Source organism: Barbus barbus (genome assembly GCF_936440315.1).
Source record: "Barbus barbus genome assembly, chromosome: 37".
Lineage (NCBI taxonomy): Eukaryota > Metazoa > Chordata > Actinopteri > Cypriniformes > Cyprinidae > Barbus > Barbus barbus.
This window is the reverse complement of record NC_136715.1, coordinates 23,470,001-23,491,948: the sequence shown is the minus strand read 5'-3', so window position 1 is coordinate 23,491,948 and position 21,948 is coordinate 23,470,001. Positions and strand designations below refer to the sequence as shown.

At 42.2% G+C, this 21,948-nt stretch overlaps 1 protein-coding gene across 1 annotated transcript in view; it reads right to left on the bottom strand.

The window, feature by feature from the left end:
• Positions 1–17,825, bottom strand: part of gdf11 (growth differentiation factor 11) — a gene marked incomplete at both ends in the record, with an annotated part of 38,293 nt that extends 20,468 nt beyond the window's left edge. Inside the window, one exon of the mRNA XM_079395865.1 lies at positions 17,408–17,825. Coding sequence (XP_079251991.1) covers positions 17,408–17,825 — 418 coding nt within the window. The remainder of the gene's footprint in view (positions 1–17,407) is intronic.
• Between the last annotated feature and the right edge of the window lie 4,123 nt (positions 17,826–21,948).

Below are 21,948 nucleotides of genomic sequence, written 5' to 3'. Positions count from 1 at the left end.
ACAGGACCTTAACAACCCTTTAGACCACTGGTCTCAAACTCAATTCCTGGAGGGCCACAGCTCTGCACAGTTTAGCTCCAACCCTAATCAAACACACCTGATCCAGCTAATCAAGCTCTTCAGGATCACTAGAAGCTTCCAAGGTGTGATTTGGAGCTGGTTGGAGCTAAATTGTGCAGAGCTGCGTCCCTCCAGGAATTGAGTTTGAGACCAATGCTTTAGACAAATGCACAAACTTTGAAAAGGCTACAAAAGCATTTCTAAAGACAAAGTTCATGAATCCATGACAAATCAATAACCCCAAAGAAGCTGTATTTTCCAGTTTAAAATCACTGTGAACAATGGCTTCAGAGGAATTTTGCTTTTATAAAACAATTACTACAGGGGTGTCCAATCCTGCTTCTGCAGGGCCAATGTCCTGCACACTTTAACTCCAACAAGACCCAACACATTTGCTTGACAGTCAGTCTGAAGGACTTGATTAGCTGGTTCAGGTCTGTTTAATTAGGGTTGTAGCTAAACTCTGCAAGACAGTGGCCCTCCAGGAACAGGTTTGGACATCTCCAAACCTGAACATAAACATACAGCAACAAAATTATGACAAATAATAATCCTTCTACCAAGCAATATCTCTCTAGCAATGTTTGGCAGAATGGTTGCTAAGCAACACACAGATATACTGATGCAGTAACAAGGTCAAGGGTGTGTGATTATAGTATTTAACCATGGCTTCAAATGCAGCTCAGCCGATCTTAATCAAGAAGCAGAACTATCCATTTTGTATCACCGCCTACAAATGTGAAAATACTCTGGACTGTTGCTACTCTCCCTAGGAGCAGACATACTGCAAAGATTATTCTAAAAGCACAAAGGACAATCTTGAAAGAGGTGAGAAAACATAGCAAAAAATCCCCAGAAAACTCTGCAAACTGTGAAAGTCTTTGTTAATGTGTCTAATACAAGAATGTTGTCCATTAAAGGACAACCTGTTGGGAAAAAAAGGTATGTCTCACGCCCAAATCATCTAAATGTTCAACAAAGCTTCTGGGGAAATGTTCTGTGGACAGTTTAGACAAAAGTTGAAGTATATCTGACTAAAATTAAAATGGCATTAAATATAAAATATTACAATTAAAATGAATATAAATTATATTAAAATTAAAATTAAATGATGATATAAGGCACAATTAAAAATAGCTGTGATGTTTAATATAGTGTGGAAAAGACAGTTTCAGGTTGTTGTTGTTGTTGTTTTTTGAAAGAGCAAGGCTATGTCGTATACTGCTTTAAAGGAGAATAAAAAATCTGGATAAGGATCCAAGATAAGGACAAAAATAAATGTCCCAGATGCACAACAACATCTGTAGATACTATACAGAGAATCCAGTTTGATAAATAGACCTCTCAATGGTTCTCAGCTGGCAGCTCCAGTAACACTTTAGATTAGAGAACACTATTTACTATTAACGTTAGCTCTTAGTTAAAAGTGAATATGTGTTTCCTAATCTAAAGTGTCACCACAGCTTCTTTAACTTTAACACCAACTTTATCTGAAACATAGAGTGAGGGGACGTCTTCGGTTCACTTAGTTTTGTTGTGGCCACGACATATTAAGTCGTGGGAACGGGATATTATGTCGTGGCCACGAGATCATTTTGTCGAGGTAACAACATCCTTATGTCGTGGCCTCAAGATGTTATGTTGAGGGAACGACATATTTTTCTCGTGCCCACGATTTTAATGCGTAAACAAACCTACGTGACCATAGCAACCCGGGATTATCAGAGATGGATAAAACATTTTTTATTAACATTTCATTTAATATTTGTATATTATTATTATTATTATTATTATTATTATTAGGTTATATTAACTTGTTAGGGCTATATTTTTATATTTATTTCATATAGGCCTAAATATAAAATTTTATTATCTCCCCTTTCAATTTGTGTATCGCTTAACCTAATTAACATTCTGTATTTGCTACCATATATTTAGCAAATACTGTAAACACTTGACAATTTTGCCAATACTTTATGATTGTAGGCTATTTATGCCAGTGTGTGATGATAAATGAGCGTGTTGTGTTTTTCATTTACAAATGAAACTAGTGAATGATCCATTCCTCAAGGGAACACTAGGCAGTAGGCTTTAATATTAATAATTATTAATTCACAGAAAAAAAGAAATATGTTAAATTCAACCTTTAAACTGCATTTCCAATAGCGTATAAATTCCAGGCAGCATAATCAAAGCTTTATTGGCATGTCGAGCATTTACAGTAGGCTTACTTACAAAACTAGTCGTTATGTAAACTCGTGGCCACGAGAAATGGATTTTGTTCCCTCAACATAACATCTCAAGGCCACGACATAAGGATGTTGTTACCTCGACAAAATGATCTTGTGGTCACGACATATCATGTTCCTACGAGTTAATATGACGTTCCCACGAATTAATATCTCATGGTCACGACATATTATCACGTTCCCACGAGTTAATATGTCGTGGCCACGACAAAACTAAAGCTGTGTCTCATTTAGAAGACTACGTCCTCCGGAGGTCGACTCCTCTGGAGGTTGCATCCTCTGTAGTATGCGTAAAGTATACGAAGTGTCCTCAACCTAGAATTAAACGAGACGGCCTTTGTAGGATGCGCGGAAAAGGAAACGGGAGGTATCACGTTGATTTGCCAACACATTTAGAGCAGCGTTGCGCTCACACGCTACTTAAATGAAAGAAAATTATTTCTAAATTTGGAAAGTAATTTAAAAAAAATGCTTTTACTTGTTTTATTTTGCTCAATGCTTGAGGAGCTGCAGAGTACGTACAACAGACATCTGTTAGAGAGAAAAAAAAGGAGGAGGATATTAAGAACAAAGTTTATCCGTTTTTACTGGAGGCACTTTAAGTTAAACACCACATCTGTGCTTGTGTGTACATCTGCTGGCGCCGGCATTTTTTAAATTAACGACGGTTGTTTATGGTGACACAAAGAATTGTGGGTTCCCTATTAGTCGGTCACTCCGAGTCACGTCGGTGACCGACGAATTGGGATCTCGCTTAGAGAGACCAATCCCCTACGAGAGTATCTAAACAAGCCAATGGATATTGGCATGCGATTATTGCATCCAGCTGCCGCTAATCACAGCGTGAGTATAAGTAGGCAGCGGGTGCAGCGCATATTCAGCTTTTCGCTTCGGAGCCGAGCGTTCATCGTTCTGCTCCTGACCAACCTACAGTGTCTGCAAGTCAGTGTGCTCTTCGAGGCATTCTTGTGCTGGTGGTACGGCGCGTCAGCGGCGGTGGTTCTTCCTGTGTCGAGTGGATTGCACACATCAGGTTGCACTACCCCCTGATTGTGTTGCAAACGGCCATCTCCCCTGTGCGCTTCAGCACACTGAAAGAGTGATTTCTCTAAAAGAGCATTCACGGGTGCGTCTTTTTAAAGACGACGTTGCATCTGGCAAACTCGACGTTACGTCTTTGTAAAGACGAGTTGGGTCTTGCTTCAGACAACGTGTCACCCGTGCGTTTCTGGATGCGGTCGTTACCTGGTGCCGGGTGATGGTCATGATCGCTGCCTCACATGCCTGGGCAGTAAGCATGCTGAGGTGGCGCTCGTGGATGAGGCATCTTCTCATGGTGGGAAGATGATCATCTTGGAGTTGCGGGCCAGGCTCTGATACCTCGACAAAGGGACGGAGCTCTGTTGCCTCTGCCTTGATTTGGCTCTCGTTCTGGCTGCAGACAGACGGGGACCATTTCAGGCGGTGGCATGGTGGCAAACCCTCCAGGGAACCAACCAGTTGAGCTGTCAGTGGAACGTGCTGGGCCCTCTACAAGGGGAGCACCAGCAGTTACCCTGGCGCTCCTCCCGATGACCAGACGTCGACTGCTGCATCGGAGGGTGAGCTGGAGATTTCTGGGCAAGAAGATTCGGCTGCTGCTGCTCTGGCAGTAGCAGTGCCTGAGTCGGATCTAGAAATCACGGCTATGCTTTCCCGGGCCACTGAGAGGGTAGAGCTTGAGTGGAGATCCCACCGTGTCCCGAGCCCTCGAGGTTGGACGACTGGTTTCTCGGGGTAGCTTGCGCTGGTTGTCAGCGCCCTGCCCCAGTGCCTCTCTTCCCGGAGGTGCATGGGGAGCTACCAGGTCGTGGACGGCACCTTTTACTGCCAGAAACCGCCCTGTTAACTCCTCCCCCTCACCACCCTCGGTGGTGGCGCAGCTAGGGGGTATACGGGGGTCCCCCCGGTGGAGCGGTCGTTTGCGATGCAGTTGTGTCCTAATACCGTCTCTACTCGGCGGGGCGAACCGTGCCTCCCCTTCCGGGCCTGTAGGTACTCGTCTGGTCTGTCCGGCGGTGCTTATATGGCCTGTGGGGAAGCTGCCTCCACCTTACGCTATGGCGTTACTGCAGGGTCCTCAGGCGAAAAGCACTGAGGACATGCACGGGGGTGGTTACGATCCGGAAGCTCTGAGAGCTTGTACCTCGGGCCTCGCGCTACGAGCGACGAAGGTGACGCGGTCTCTGGGTCGTGCGATGTCCACACTTGTGGTCCAGGACATTCACTCCTGGCTGTGTCTGGTCGACATGGGGACACCGACAAAGTATCGGTTCCTCAAGGGCCCTGTGTCCCAGACTGGCCTCTTCGGCGACGCAGTCAAGAACATGGCCCAGCAGTTCTCGGCTGCTCACGAGCAGGCTGAGGCGATCCAACACCTCCTGCCCCGGCGGGCAGCTGCTGCCTCCACCCGTCCGCCGGCTGCAGCGCCCCAACCTGCTTGTCGCCGAGGGCGGCCCCTGCGTCTGTCCCTGCTCCCGCACCGCATCCGCAGCAGCTTCCAGAAGCGGTGCCATTGAGCTGGGCGTAGGCAGGCCCAGGACGGGCGACCCAGAGAGAGAGAGAGGACTGCTTTGGGAGGTGGCGGATGCGCCTCCCCCTCCCCCGGAGGAGGGCCGGGTGGAGATTCTTCTATTTCAAAAATCTCGACAAGAAGCGGTTGTCTCTGCCTCTGGGTCCCAAGAGGGCATGGAGAGTCACGGACGGACCAACTCCGGACCGCGCTCATCCTCCTCTTCGCCATCTGGCAGCAGTGGGCGGTTCGAGAGCGTCATCAAAGGCCCTACTCACGCACCCTCTGCCAAACTTCGGAACCAGGTAAGCGCGCACCGCACACTCGGACCCCTTGGTCTGCCACGGGCCGTGTTCCTGTGTTCCACCTCGCTGCCCCACCGCGGGTACGTCGGTGGTCCCGCTGGTCCGCTTGTACGGTGTTTGGGTGTCTGCGTCTACCCAGCCCGTCTTGCTGGCTCCAGTGGACCATCTGACTCGGCTATGCGGCTCAGTTTCCTCCCAAGTTCAGGGGCATCCACCTCCCAGCAGTGAAGGCAGCTGATGCTCATGTCTCGTGTGGAGAGCTCGCTGTCCTACTGGCGGAGGACGCGATGGAGCCGGTCCCTCCAGCCGATATGAAGACAGGGCTTGCAACCCTTACTTCATTGTACCCAAGAAAGCGGTGGGTTACGACCAATCTTGGATCTGCGTGTCTGGAACTGGGCCCTTTCGTTCAAGCCGCTCACGCAGAAACGCATCTTTGGGTGCATCCGTCCCCGAGATTGGTTTGCAGCGGTCGACCTGAAGGACGTGTACTTCCATGTGTCGATTCATGAGAGAACAGGGCGTTCGCATTTTCAACTACCTCAACGACTGGCCCATACTGGCTCAGTCTCAGGACCAGTTGTGCGAACACAGGGATTTGGTGTCACACCTCAGCCAGTTGGGCCTTCAGGTCAACTGGGAAAAGAGCAAACTCTCCTCGACGCAGAGGTTCTCTTTTCTCGGTATGGAGTTGGATTCGGTCAGCCAGACAGCACGCCTCACGCAGGAACGTGCTCTGTCGGTGTTGAACTGCCTGAATAGGTTCAAGAGCAGGTTAGCGGTCCCACTGAAACAATTTCAGAGTCACGCCGCTGGGGCTGCTTCATATGAGACCGCTTCAATACTGGCTCCATGGCCAAGTCCTGAGGTGGGCGTGGCAGCGCGGCACTCACCGGGTCCAAGTTACACCGGCCTGCCACCGAACCCTCACCCCGTGGTCAGACCTCTCGTTTCTGCGGGCAGGAGTGCCCCTGGAACAGGTCTCCAGGCTTGCTGTGATTTACACAGATGCCTCCACCACCGGCTGGGGCACCACGTTCAACGGGCTTGCAGTGTCGGGGGTTTGGACGGGCCTCCTACTGCACTGGCACATCAATTGCCTAGAGTTGCTAGCAGTACGTCTGGCCTTGATCCGTCTCAGAAGGCGCTCACGAGGCAAGCACGTACTCGTCCGCATGGACAACACTGCGACCGTTGTGTACATCAATCGACACGGTGGTCTACGCTCCCGTTGCATGTCGCAACTCGCCCGCCACCTCCTCCTCTGGAGTCAGAAGCATCTGAGGTCGCTTCGTGCCATTCATATTCCGGGCTTGCTCAACCAGGCAGCCGACGAGCTGTCACGAGCTGCGCTCCCCGGAGAATGGAGACTCCATCCCCAGACGGTCCAGCTCAGCTGGCCGCGGGGCCTTCGCAAGTATGCGTCTCCCGCAGTGAGCCTTCTCGCAAAAACAGATACTATGCAAGATCAGGGAGGACGAGCAGCAGATCCTGCTCGTGGCGCCGTACTGGCCCACTCGGACTTGGTTCTCAGAACTGATGCTCCTCGTGACAGCCCCTCCTTGGCAGATTCCTCTGAGGAAGGATCTACTGACTCAGAGACAGGGCACCTTATGGCACCCGCGTCCAGACCTAAGAAGCTGGAAACTTCATGTCTGGTCCCTGGAACGGGACGCGGAGGTTCTAGGTGACCTACCCCAAGGGGTAGTTGACACCATCGCTTCGGCTAGAGCGCCGTCCACGAGACAGGCTTACGCCTTGGAATGGAACCTGTTCGTCGAGTGGTGTTTTTCTCACCGAGAAGACCCCCAGGAAGTGCCGATCAGGGTCGTGCTTTCCTTTTTGCAGCAGGGGTTGGAGTGAAGGCTGTCTCCACCCTTAAAGTCTATGCGGCTGCGATTGCTGCCAACCACGACCCCGTGGAAGGGAAGTCGGTGGGTAAGCATGACTTGGTCATCAGGTTCCTTAGGGGGGCAAGAAGGTTAAATCCCCCACAGCCCCCCTCTATACCCTCTTGGGACCTGTCTCTAGTGCTCGAAGCACTACAGCAGGCCCCATTCGAGCCTTTGCAGTCAGTTGAGCTGCAGTTTCTTTCAATGAAGACTCTGCTCCTGCTTGCATTGGCCTCCATCAAGAGGGTAGGGGACCTGCACGCATTTTCGGTCGACGATTCGTGCCTAGAGTTTGGGCCGGCTGACTCCCAGGTAATCCTGAGGCCCCGGCCTGGCTATGTGCCCAAGGTTCCCACTACTCCCTTCAGGGACCAGGTGGTGAGCCTGCAAGCGCTGCCCTCGGAGGAGGCAGACCCAGCCTTGCTTTGCTTTGTCCCGTCCGGGCCTTGAGATGCTACGTTGACAGGACACAAAGCTTCAGGACCTCAGACCAGCTCTTTGTTTGTCACGGAGGCCGGCAGAAGGGGAAGGCCGTCTCCAAGCAGAGGATGGCCCACTGGATAGTGGATGCCATCACCCTGGCTTATCAGGTACAGGGTGTGCCCTGCCCGTTCAGGTTGAGAGCTCACTCTACTAGAGCTGTTGCATCCTCCTGGGCGTTGGCTCGTGGCGCCTCGCTGGCAGATATTGTAGAGCTGCGGGCTGGGTGACCCCTAACACGTTCACTAGGTTCTATAGCCTTCGTGTGGAACCGGTTTCCTCCTGTGTTCTCATCTCAAACGGGTAGAAGCACTGAGAGGCTCCGTTTTCGGGTCGGCTTGCTAAAATTGCTCCAGAGAGTCCGTACTGTAGACCCTGTCGAGTTCCTCCGTCCCCTCGGCAGTCAGATGTGGCGGAGCATCTGACGCTAGGCCCTCACTCGTTGAATCCGTGAGAACCGGTAGAGGGCTGGGTTCCATATGAAAGGCCTTTTGGACCCCATATGTGTATAGTCCACGGTATAGCCTGAGAGCCCGTGTTTCCCCGGCACGTCTTCTGCCAATCTCCATGAGGTACAATTTCCTCTAATTCTCCATATGTGCCTAAGGTTCATCATATGCGTAATTGCTCCGAACCTCTAGCGGGAAGGGCGAGCTTCCGTAGCGTCCGGTTCCAACTGGAACGGGTACGTTTTCCGAGTGTTATCCAGTCTTACTGAGTGGGTAGTGCCATGGCAACAGTAGTTGGTCTTCTGTGGTAGCCCTGACCTGCGCCAAAAAATAGGGGCTCAGGAGGCTTCCACAGGACACTGGAAGGGGCAGTACCCGTGGCCCTTTGGTAGGGATCCCAATTCCCAATGTCATCAAAGGGATCCCAATGACTCGGAGTGACCGACTGATTTTGATTGCTGTACCACCGCTGAGCGGCCGGGTCACCGGCTCGGCTCCTCAGCGAAAACCTGAATATGCGCTGCACCCGCTGCCTACTTATACTCACGCTGTGATTAGCGGCAGCTGGATGCAATAATCGCATGCCAATATCCATTGGCTTGTTTAGATACTCTCGTAGGGGATTGGTCTCTCTAAGCAAGATCCCAATTCGTCGGTCACCGACGTGACGTCTCCGTTCCCTTCTTCAGGGAACGAGGGTTACATACGTAACCGAGACGTTATCTGTACCAGTGAAGGATACACCTGATGCATCCTCCAAATTCCAGTGAAAGAAGGTCACATTCAAAGGTCGCATTCGGAGTGTCCTACTTGCTTTTCTGAAATGAGACCGCCTTGATGACGTATGCACCCTTCGAATGAGACCTCCGTAGGATGCAGCCTTCTAAATGAGACACAGCTTAAGTGAACCGAAGACGTCCCCTCCCGGTCACCGTAGAAACAGACTACAAGAATGCATAAGGTCTACAAAGTTGTCATTGTTGCGCATGGAGGATTTTTAATCTTTGATCATTGTAACATTTTAAATGTGATTTGTTTTCTGTTTTGCCTTTCATCTGTTATTTAATTATTTACAGATGCTTTATGTAATTTTTTGTTTGTACTAAAGCATAAAAATACCATAATGGGTTTGCAGATATTCAGAAAGCATGTTAAATTAATTTACTTGTTTCTCCGAAAAATAGTGCTACAGCCAGTTATTCAAATTTGTAATGTGCATTCCATGTCAGAATGTCTGTTTTTGTCTTGGGCTGTGTAATTTCACCCACTGCTAGTTTACCCAGTAGTATTTCAACATCCCAAGTTGCTAAATGGTGGAAAACAGAGCATATTGACATTCAGAGCAAAACTTGACCTGTACATACATAGTCGCCTATATTATATATTATATATTGTGTATTTTTTATTTTTTTGCTGCTTTGTACATTGGTTATTGGCTATTTCTTGTTATTTAGTTTTATTACCTGTGTCCTGTCCTGTTACTGTCTTTCTGTTGCACTGTGGAGCTTCTGTCACTACAACAAATTCCTTGTATGTGTAAACATACTTGGCCAATAAAGCTCATTCTGATTCTGATTCTGATTCTGATATTGAAGTCATGGAAAGCCAGCAAACTGAGTCAGAGATCGCAGATTATACCTAATCTAAAAACCCTCCGCATCCATCTAAAAAGCAACGCTCTAAAGAGAAACAACACTCTCCAATATTTTGAATTTGAACTAGTACCCATTTCAAATGTGACAGGACGTGTAGGCCAAGTATGGTAACCGCTCCATAATCGGAAATTTGTGCTCAACCCATTCAAGTGCACACACACACAGCAGTGAGTAATGAACCCACATTCAGCGCAGTGGGCACCTGGAGAGTGATTAGGGGGTTTGGTGCCTTGCTCAAGAGCACATCAGTTGTGGGTAATAAAGGTGGAATAGAGCACTGTTAATTCACTCCTCCCTGTACTGAGAATCGAACCCGCGACCTTCAGGTTAAACCATTAGGCCCCCTAAACTGCTGACAGTCAATATTACAGTATATACTGCAAAACCTACTTAGCAAATATTTCTATTTATTTCCCTTGATAACATTGACATCATAATGCACATGCTAAACTGTGTTTGTATTCTTCAAATGAGATGTTTGAAGACATGGCAAAAACAAGCACCTCTAAAATTTTTATAAATAGCCCATTTAACATCCCAGCTTTATACATTGCAAAATAAATATTTGCCCAAAGGCCACAAGACAATGACATGTTTATTTGATGATTCTCGCAGCTTTTTGCAAAACCATACTTTTCACAGGCCTTGCAACAAGCTCTTAGCAACAAGTTCAGAAACTGACAACAGAGTGACAGAGACCATAGCAAACATACCCTGCTGCCTGTCTCTTTAGATTATTCACACAAACCCCAGTGGTCAGGGGTTAGAGTTAAGCCCTAAAGATTACATTAAAGATATCTGCATTGCCTTCCAATCTACTGAACGTTTAATCATATTTCATAAACTGTATATCAATACATGTCTGTTTCAGATGGTTTGATGGTAAAGACTGGTGTTCAGGATGGAAATTAATATTGAAAACGAGAGCACATTACAGATAATGACATTTAGTTCTCTAGGGACTAATACTGAATGATGGATGGGGGAGGGGATAAAAACAATTCAGAGATTTTGGACTTTTATTTACATGTAATATCAGGGGTTTCTTCTGCAGGCCATGCCTGATATGTTTTTTGTTCAATTTCAAACTATTCCAACTAAACAAATAGATTATCATTGAATTACTTATTATTATAATTGAATTACTAATTATATGTGATGTGAAATAGTGGAATTGTAAAGAAAACTACAAATACTACATGACTGAATGTCAAAATTTAGATATTTCAGTAATGTATCACCTGTTGTTGTTTTTATAAACAAACAGTCTGTGGTAATGCCTGTCTAGGTTGATCAACATTTTTTGCATTTTTTGGATTTGTTTTTGCATGCATCATATTCCTATTTTCTTTTCTTAATTTTCCTAATAGCAAATGTCAAACACACATCAAGGGATATGTGTGCTAGAGAGCTCAGACTTTGGATAAATGTGGCTCAAGGGTATCCCTGTGCACCTCTGCAAATTAATCATTCTGACACGTTCACGACCCTTCTAATAAGACAGGGGCCACAGAGCACCCCCCCCCCACCATCGCAGCGCCTCGCTCCTTCTTTGTTTGGCCCCCTATCCCAGGAGATTGGAGAGCTGAAGTGGGGGAGGACATGGGACAGAGAAAATGTGTGTGTTGAGAAAATGGGGGGTACAGATCGCAAGTGACACCCTCATTCAGAATGCTCCTGGGGGACAGGGCCAGGCACAAGACTCCTATGACAGTTTAGGCAGCGCAGCCCCCCATGCTCAACAAAAGCATGTCCTGCACGCTCCCCATAATAATGGGGGTATTTAGCTAGTGTACTAAAAATGTTCTAAAAAATCTCTATTGTATACATTAACCAAGCGCAATGAAAATATACACAAAAGTGCAGATATGAGATTGCTTATGATTATACTCATTTATGCATTAAGGAATACATTGGAGCCATCAGAATCTAGAAACAGTGATTAAGGTGCAATCTTACTGTTGCACAAAACTAGAAAATATACCATATTATTATTATTATTATTATTATTATTATTATTATTAACAAACCTGGAGAAAACTGGCTTCATATCAGATGTACTAGAGAAGTATAAACAATTTCTTGACAAATGGCTGATCAATTGGCTGCAAAAAATCTATGCAAATTTTGCAGATTTGTCTCAATAAAGAACATTGATGGTTTCCCTAAACCTGCTTAAATGTTATGCAATAATATGTGCTTTAAAGATTTACCGTTACCTACCATACTGTCTTTTAACTTTTGGGTAAAGATTAACCAAGTGTAGTCAATTTTTATTCTGTACAGTACTTTTCACTATGACTACAATTAATTTGCAAATATGTCACCATACAAAAATTCTGAAATATTTAAAATATGAATTAAACTTGCCATTAAAAACCCCTTTAATATGATAGCGTCTATTACAATTATGTTGACTCACAAATTTACATATAATATAGTTTGCTCAAAATGTATATATTTGTCAAAATATATATATATATATATATATATATATATATATATATGTATACATACACACATGTGGAAAGACTAAATACTAAGGCAATTAACTGCTAAGTCTAAAGCTGTATGTGTGCCTCCATTTTAGTTTCCATTAAAAAAAAAAAAGAACATCTGAGCCTTTTTTTTTCAGTTCCCCCTTGGCTCACAGATCATTGTTGTGGCCTAATTTTAAATGGCAATCTGTCCAAATAAATCATTCATGAAATGAATTAATTTATATTCTATTCATGTTTGCTGACATTATTTTTCTTTTTGGCACCTGAAAATGAGATGACTGACAATGAAAAAGGGGGTATCTTCTGACCTCTGTGCTCCTCATTTTCTCTCTGTATATCCCATATGTGATGGTGCATATTTTGTTGATATTACTCAACAGATATGTTCAGCATTGTTGAATTACCCCCCCCCCCCCCCCCCCCCCCCTGTTTTCATGTGGTATGTGATTCTATACTTATAACTGTTTATCATGTGATTCTTCATAAATAGGACATATTAAACAACAATATGTCTTTAGCTTGGCTTCCAAATGAATCCTGGGTATCCATGTTTTGAGGTTGTATATTTGTAAATCTGTTTATATATATCACTGATTAGATGAACAGAGCACATGGGCTCTTTCTACACTATAATGCCTTGCCTTCTCACTTATTTAATTCTGCATTATCATCACAGGGTGACATTTAGATTTTTCACTCAAATGCTGTGACTGTGACGGTAGAAAGTGCATTATTTAATGATGCAAGTGTTGTTCAGTTTATGATTGGTTGTTTGTTGCTAAACAGCTGGCTGTTACATTCTAACGTCATATCGTTCAAACTGTAAAGCTCTAGCACCACAATAGAGTGCAACAGTGCCCATCCTCTTTTTCAGTGGCCTTAGTTCTGGAAGTATTTTTCCAGTTCATTTTTATCATATTTCTAAATAGGTCTTTGTTTAAGAGTTACAAGCCAAGAACCAAATCAACCAGAGATGATTAACAACATTACAAACTTCGAATTGGAACAAAAAAGTATTTAAATGAGGAAATATAATGAGGGTAAGAACTACAATCCCATGAAACACTGTGAAATACATACTGTACATTGAAAACAAGAAAAATATTAAACTATTGATTTAAAGATTGAAATAATATATTTTGTTTACACCAAAATGTACATAGAAATATTTAAGAGCCTAGGGAAGGTTTGAGAGCCTAGGGAAAATAATGGGAGCGGGGGAGGAGTGAAATATTGTTTTACTGCAGCATTATGAGTTCTTAATAGCTTCCTGAATAATCTGGGTTCATAATGGCTGATAAGGATAAGGCAGCTGTGTTTTTGCACTTCATTACAGTACTATTTTGTATTAATTTGTCTTAATGACATAACTCATCCATGTTTGCAGTTTCACTCTGTTCAATGTTTTCAGTGGTTTCTTCCCCTTGTCACTGGTCTACCTGGAGTAGTCACTTACTCTATCAAAAAGAGGTTTTGATTTATAAACTATGATCTTGATACAATTACTTGATGCAAGAACAGTACACATATAACGCCAGAGAGATCACACTATTATATTTTCAGGTTATAATACATAATAGTACAAGTTTTGAGTTGTCAGTATGTGTGTGTGTGTATCTATAAATCTATCTATATCTATATTTATCTATATCTATTTACATTTATGCATTTAGCAGACGCTTTTATCCAAAGCGACTCACATTGCATTCGAGTTACAGTTTCTACATTTTATCAGCTCTTGCTTTCCCTGGGAATCGAACCCAGGATCTTGGCATTGCTAGCGCCATGCTCTACTATTTGAGCTATATATATATATATATATATAGTTATATTTACATGTTTGAGAGGCAGTTTTATTTGTCGCATGTGATGACTTCAGTACCTGCTTATCTGGGTCTGGAATTGCTCCAGAAGGGGTGGAGAAGCATTGAAGCGTGGGAAGAGGAAACAGAACGAGAGAAAGAAAGAGAGGCATTCTTGAGAGAGCAGTGAAATTGTACCCAGGGTATAACGGACTTCAGTTCCATTGAAACTTTATTAGCCACAAAATGGACTACATGAAGCATTATTTCTACAACACTTCTGTTCTTTAATTACCTCACTTATTATTTTGTGTTTACAAAACAGGAAAGAAAAACATGAGTTTGCTTTCTTCCTGTATTTTATTCCTCTTTCATTCTCTCAGATGAACAGGAAGGACTGCAAGCAGTCTAAGACACAGGTGTTCACATGGTGAATTAATACTAAAAAAACTTCCCACACACACTTCCCATTGATCAGAGGATGGTCGGACAACCGTCTTGTCTTTTTAGCATTCTCTCTTCTAATGTTTATGGTTCCTGCACCTTCAGGAAATTACCCTTTTATAGGGTCAACACAATAAAAGACCTTTGGTTTTTTTTCCTAGTTGGGAGTGGTTAGTGGGTTGGTGTTTGTGAATGTGTGTATATGTGTGTATGTGACTTTGTGTGTGTGAGAGAAAGACATTTTAGGTGGGGGAGGCAGTGCTTGTAGTGTTGTTTAATCTCCTACCCGTCCTTTTTGACATTTTAGGTGGGGGTAGTACTGTTTAATCTACTAGTTCTCTTTTGCGGCCAAAGAAAAAGACCTGAAGAGGTTAATTGGCTCCTCATCCAATATATCACATTGCTGTGAACTCTCTGACCCTTCTTGTCAATAGGAGGCCTTTTCCTCTCTGACTTGATGAATGTGTGTTTCTATGGGAGTGTACTGCAGAGTACAATTTTTGGAGAACAAAAAGAGACGTTATGGCAAATTATATATCTCAGATAATTCAGTCTCTCATAATAATGAGAGCCCTACATTTTGTATTTGTATTTTATTTTTGTATGTCTTCTCCTAGCATTTGGCACAGTTTGGTGGTTGTTAGATGATAGTTCATGGCTATCTAAACAGACAAAAAAACAATAAATAAAAAAGTATAATGTTGCAGAGCATAATGACCACTGTTTGGAAATGTGACCACTACACCTTAATACTTGGAAATGTGTTGCAGAGCATAATGACCACTGTTTGGGTGAGGGTATAAGCAGACAAATTACTGACAAAAAACAAAAACCACAGGCTGTTATGAAAACTCACTGACAAGGGAGAAAGGTCTGGTCTAAATATATAGACTGGCAACAACTGAGTTGTAATGGTCAATTTTCTACTCTGGCCTGTACACATGCACAGCCAAATTCAGAACAGAGGCAGAACAAAACATACCAGTGCAGCATCTAATATATAATTTATCCATCCACCTTTATATCTAACACCCAAAATATAAGCTTGTAATCGTGGGAAAATATATCAAGACACTTTCCTTTGAATTTACTAGAGCAGCAATATGTTAAGAAACTTATTTTACAATATTGTATATATTTAATTTTTATACAGGCTATTATATGAGACACCTACTAGTAATGTGCATACTGTAGCCTACATAAAGGGGTATAAGGAGAGAAATACCGTCTTTTTTTTTTTTTTTGCCGAGAACATTTTACATTTACATTTATGCATCTTTATCAGAAAGAGACAGTTTTGTTTTTGTGGGATTGCATTTAATGTCACAAGCATTTGCTTTCGTTAGCTAGTGGAGAACTGACTGCTTGTGTGATAAAGAATGAGAATGGGAGATGATCATGGATGCAGTGATGGGAGAGGGAAGCTGAAGAAACAAGGATTACTGAAAATAATAATAATAATAAAGGAAAAGTAAAAGTAAAGATAAAGTAAAAGAAAACTGCAAAGAAACAACATTGGAAGAAATATTGGAAGAATATAGTAATGGTTTAATTTTTATGATATTCATTTTAAACTTTAAAATGGATATTATATAACAGATATAGATTCTATTATATAATAGAATAAAATGAAATGAAAGCCCACTGAATGAACTCAAATTAGTATTTGAAAAGGATGGAGCACAAAAAGAACATAAATGTGACTAATTACATGAGACTTCTCTACTTCCTTGAAATATTTTGAAAGATAAATTTTCAAACAAACACATAAATAAATAAATACATACATACATAAATACATACATACATATCGTTGCTGTTTAATACATGAGTAAATGCACTCCCTGAAGTTGAACCATGTGATGGTCAAAATGACTAGCTATAAGTTATTTTTCATGCTGTTCTCATACTGCACAGCTACAACAACAATCTATGACAACAAAAAAGCTATTTATAAAAGCCATCCATGAGCTTTGCAGCCGTTAAATGATCATTTATGTGATTCGTCTCTTGAATGTAAAGCGCGTTCATTATGCCAGCGGGAACGTGGGCTGTGTGACAATCAACGCAGAGGTTAGTTAGGGGAACACAAACCTATCTTTGTTCACTCTGGTCAGAAAAAAAGGATTATTTGCTCGGCTTTTCACCTGCCTTGTGCGGAATACATTATGTGTGTAAATGTTGTTGAACCCCGGCTATTCTCAGCGAAAAGGTCACACACTCCCCTCGACCCAAACTCCTCCACGGGCTTTGTGTCCACACTAAAGTGAAAAAACGGGCTATGCCTATAAACTTCACATTTAAAGGCAAGCGCAGTCGTAAGGCGCTGCTGCTGCTGCTGTAAGGAAAACAATAGTAGTGTTTTGGGACACTTTTTCTACCAGAGACTAAAGGCAACAGAGCCTGCTTGTGCAAGACGGTTCTTTGGCAACTGCTTTAAAGCATATAATTTTTAATACTAATATGTATTAATCCTACTAATAATACTTAATTAATACTAATCTGTATATATATATACATATATATATATATATATATATATATATATATATATACACACACACTCTTAGAAGAAAAGGTTCTATATAGAACCCAAAATAACCTTTTTTTCTAAGAGTGTATATATATATATATTATAATGTAGCCTACTCGGAAGCGACATTGAGCGCATCTGCCTATCATGCCTTTTTACATTGTCTTTATTGATTTATTAGCCTATACGTAAACGGGCACGAGCGCAACCAAATGAAGAAGATTTCAAATTCCGTGTGTGTGTGTATAGGCTATCTATCTATCTATCTATCTATCTATCTATAAAGCATTACAATGCAATTATGATCAATCTTACGCATTTGTCCCATACAAAATCTAATAAACGGCCATTTGCCACTAAACTTTTAATAGATGCGGAACTGCCTTTAAAGAGTGCAGAGAACACTTAAAGTGTTTAGATCATTAGCTTAATCATTGCATAATTTATAAAAAAAGTAAAAAAAAATCTAAAAGTTCTGTAACTCACGCTCTGAGGCCATGGTGATGACGGACTCGGTTGTGGCGTGATACTCATCGGCGTCCATGAAATCCTCTAGGGAGGATGCGTCCCCCTGGAAGTCGTGATGGTCCAGAAGCTGCTGCAGCGGAGGTGCTTTTGGAAGAAGCTGATTAACCACCTCTCTGCTGATGTTGGGCGCTTGTTTTAAGCGCAGTTTGCTAAGGATTTGTGATTTGATTGTTTCCAGCCGTAAGACTTTACTCTGTTCTCTCCAAACGCACGCTGAACACTCTGGAGAGTCCACATCCTCCAGATCAAAGAGAGAGACTCCAGCATCCGAGGACATCTCACTCAGTGGATCCTGAAAGAGGTCCGGCTCATCGCTCCCGGACAGTCCCAAAGAAATAAGAACCGTTAAGCACAACAAAAAGTTATACCTTGTCATGATGTTAAATGGTCAGTATCAACGGTCTCTTGACTTTGAAAGATACTGTGGTTCTTATCTTGAGAATATTTATTCGAGCAACGAATTAGCTAGCCTACCTAAAAAGAAATGAAGACGTTTTAGCAGAATATATATTCCATTTTAAACGGACAAAGCGACGGGTATAATCGGATTCTTTTAAAGAACGTTCCTTTTTGCATTTCAGTTTGTGTTTTCAAGTCCTATTATCAGCTACCTGCTTCACTGTCGGAAAATACTTTAGCATGTCCTTTTCAACTGTACAAATGCGTCTATAAAGCCCCCTTTATATATCACTGCTGCCTAGTGGCGTAATCCGTCTCTATTGGCTAACATTTCAACAAAAGGCTCACAGGTTTGTCACTAAATCGAGAGAGAGAGAGAGAGAGAGAGAGAGAGAGAGAGAGAGAGATTGTTTTGTTTATATTCTGACACTCTGCACCACGCAATGTAAGTTTAGCTAGGCCTATTAGACACAAACTTTATAAGTGAAGTTAACTTTTCATTGCAGATTGTATAGTTTATAGGCTATTTTAGCCCTATTTTAATCAGTGTTACCTTGTGCAAAGAACGCTATTTGCAGCTTAGATTCTTGCTTTTAGTAGATATAGGCATCACTATATAGGCTAAATAAATATCTAAGCATTTCTTTAATTGCCATTTAAAAAAAAAAAGTTAATTAATATGATCACCTAACTTAAAAAGGATTTTGCCTATGCCCATCTAAATATGAGAGAGCGTACGAATATAAAACTTTAAATTGGAAACAGTGAGAACCATTCGGCTTTTTTGTACAAATCGTTCGGGAACACGTTCGCCGAAGGCTTTAAGACCAAGCAGAATCCTCTCCCCGGTCACTTGCGTTGGCTTTGCAGCTAGCATGGCAAGCGGATACCCCTTTTCACCGTCCGCGTTTTGACAACAAATAACTTTGGGCAAACGCAGGCAACGTGATTATTATTCAAGAGCCCAACAGCCAGCCATGCATTAGCGCGACTATCTGCTTGTTAAGTCTGACGTCACGCCTACTGTGTCCAAAAGCTGTCACACACTATAAGCAAACAACAGTGCTAACACTTATTAAAAAATAAAATAAACATTTATTGTTTTACATGAATGTAGTCTCTAGAATAGCTCTTCTTCTGAACTAGGGGTTTCGTCTTAAAAGTGTAATAAATTACTATCTGTACTATTTCTGTTTTTCTTTAGTTGTATTACATATTTGTTATTTTGCACCTGAGGTATTAAGGTGTAGGCTACTAAATGATTCCTTTCATGGTTTATCTTTGAGCGCCCTCAAGAGGGGAAACCCCGAGATTGGAGCGTTACTTTTCTTTCCATGCAAAATATAATTTGTTTAAACAGCTTAATAAAGATTGAAGATTTCAGACATGTCTCTGCAATTCTTCCCACGGCACACTGATGTCTGATATAGCTATTTTTATTAAACTAAAGAAATCTTTATTTAATCTTTATTGATGGTTGATTTTGTATACTGCCAAGGGAACAGCTTATACAGAAGAGCTAATTTTATAGGGCTACACTCATCAACTTACTCAACTTGTACATCATCCCTCCTACAAATTTTGAAACAATGAAATAAAAAATTTGAAATAACAATTTTATAGACATACAAGATTTATCACTTCGTCCCAGGCTGCAAACTAGCTAATATAGGCTATAGCTTGCAGCAACTTGGGCCATTCAGTATAAGTAAAGCAAAACTGCTCAAACACCTGTGGATTAAATTGCGCTGTGTTATTTTGGAAAGTAATATGAATAAGACAGAGCACAAATTAAGATATTTTTGATGAAATCTCAGAGCATTCTGATCCTGCCAGTAACACAACTGAAACGTTCAAGGCACAGAAAGGTAGTAAGGACATCGTTAAAATAGTCCATGTGACATTAGTGGTTCAACCATACTGTTATGAAGCTACAGCTACATTCACACAGCAGCAGAATACGGTTGTCGGTCCTGTATCGGAGTCCTTAATACGGTTAAGTTCACACACAGTACAGTTATTTACGGGCGTGACAATCGCATTCTGTAACTGAACTCACATCTGTAAATTTTCAGGACTCACAACTGCATTCTCGGAAAACGCGGTGTGTGAATGGAACAGGACTGGACAACTAGTTGTCTGTCACATCATGCGAGAGAGCCGCTCTGCTGCACAAATGTGCGTCTACAGTGTGTTACGTGTTTTCATGTGTGGTTTCAAAAACTTACAGTGACGGAGATATGAACTGTGTCATCTGAAAATTTTAGATCCAGGCACCGGTTACACTAGTGCGTTTACACTAAACGATGCCCGTTTACACTGACATTTCCGCTGCGTTTCAGAAACGATCTCCGTTTACACTACACAACCGAAAACGCATTCCACGTGATCATTCATGCAGGTACAACCATAGAAATGTATAGGTAGATTCCCTATTATTTAGATGGCGGACACATCTTCGTGCTTGGAGCGGTCGAATGGGGAACCTATACCTGTACATATCTATGGGTACAACCATAGACATATGTAGAAGCCCTATTTGACCGCTCTAGGCACATAGATGCGGCTGCCATCTTGGAATGTTTTTTTTTACGTCACTCACCATAATAATCAATGAATATTCAAAGATACAACACTTGAGTCTTGAAATCTTTTCAACTATGTATTATTTGTCAAGGTTTGAGTAGGAAATTGACAGCTAAGTAGTGCAGTGCAAATTAAAACAGAAAAATGACCACTAGAGACTCTTCCATGGTAGGGCTATGTCTGTTTGCAAAACAGACTCACTCACTGTAAAACCCAACAAGTTAGGGTAACTCAAACCGTTTGAGTAAACCGATTGCCTTAAACTATTTAAGTTTTAAAACTAACAGTTATGAGTACTCTGAACTTATTTCAGTTTAGTGCACTAAAAGAAGATATACATGGCAATTAATTGATTATTGAGTGATAATTGTGATGAACACCTGCATGAAAGAGAATCACTGAATGAAAGAGAAGCACAAGAACAACAACTAACTTTAGTTACAGCCTTAGATAAAATCAACTGAAATAAAATGCATTAAATCTCTCAAGATCTGATTAAACAACCCCACAAACAGCATCACCAGCTCCACTTATTAATAACCAGACTGACTTTATTTCTGTCAGACATCTACAGAAGATCTTATTGAGAATTAACTATGGTTTAGATGTTGATTTGTTTAATTTTAAGTAACCATGTTAGAGATCAGTGTCTGCTTTAGTTGGGCTCGTGACCCTTGACTTTTGCGTTATTTTTTTATTTCTTCTTCTTTTATTGTTGTAATCATGTGTTTCTCAAACATGTTGGCTACAACACAAAATCCCAGAGAAAATATGATGAGTAGTTGGTTGTTATGTATTTGTTGTGACAATCATCAATTAGTGAGCTGTTCTGACTCAGAATCTAGTTTCTGATTCAATGGGCGTTGTATCTTTATTTGGGTTGATTATAGTAAAAGTGGAATCATGGGAGGATGGGGAGTATATACAGATCAACGGTTTGCATACCTTTCCAAAATAGCGGGTGGCTTAAGTATCGTGGCCCGTAGAAACAGTCGCTAATGAGGCATCTACCTATACATATCTATGGGTACAATAATGAGCATGATGTTATTGTTTACACACTCGTCAAGAATACCCAGAGCGAATGTGGGCAGCCATGCCATCATTTTCAAAAGTCTACGTTTTGGTCCGTTTACACTGAAACGCAACCCCAGAGTTTTCAAACTAAAACTGCAGCGTTTTCAAAAGTCTCCGTTTTCAACCTCGAAAACGCCGGAGTAGTGTAAACAATAGGCTTAACCTTAGTAAAAGTTATGCGTTTTAAAACGAAAACTAGTGTAAACGGTGCCCCAATCAGTTTTCCACCGGAGCTGCTCCCGTCAGTTTTGTGTTCTGCGTGCGACTCAAATATGCTCCGCTCTCTACCCAAATAAAAGCTGCTGTCAGTTAATGAAGATTTGACGGAATAACTCGCGGCTCAATTGAACTCTTTTCATGTCAGAAGGTGATAAGACTTTCAGTTTTATGGATGTTGCCATCTTTGATTTTATTTTGTTCACTATTGCTATGGTTAC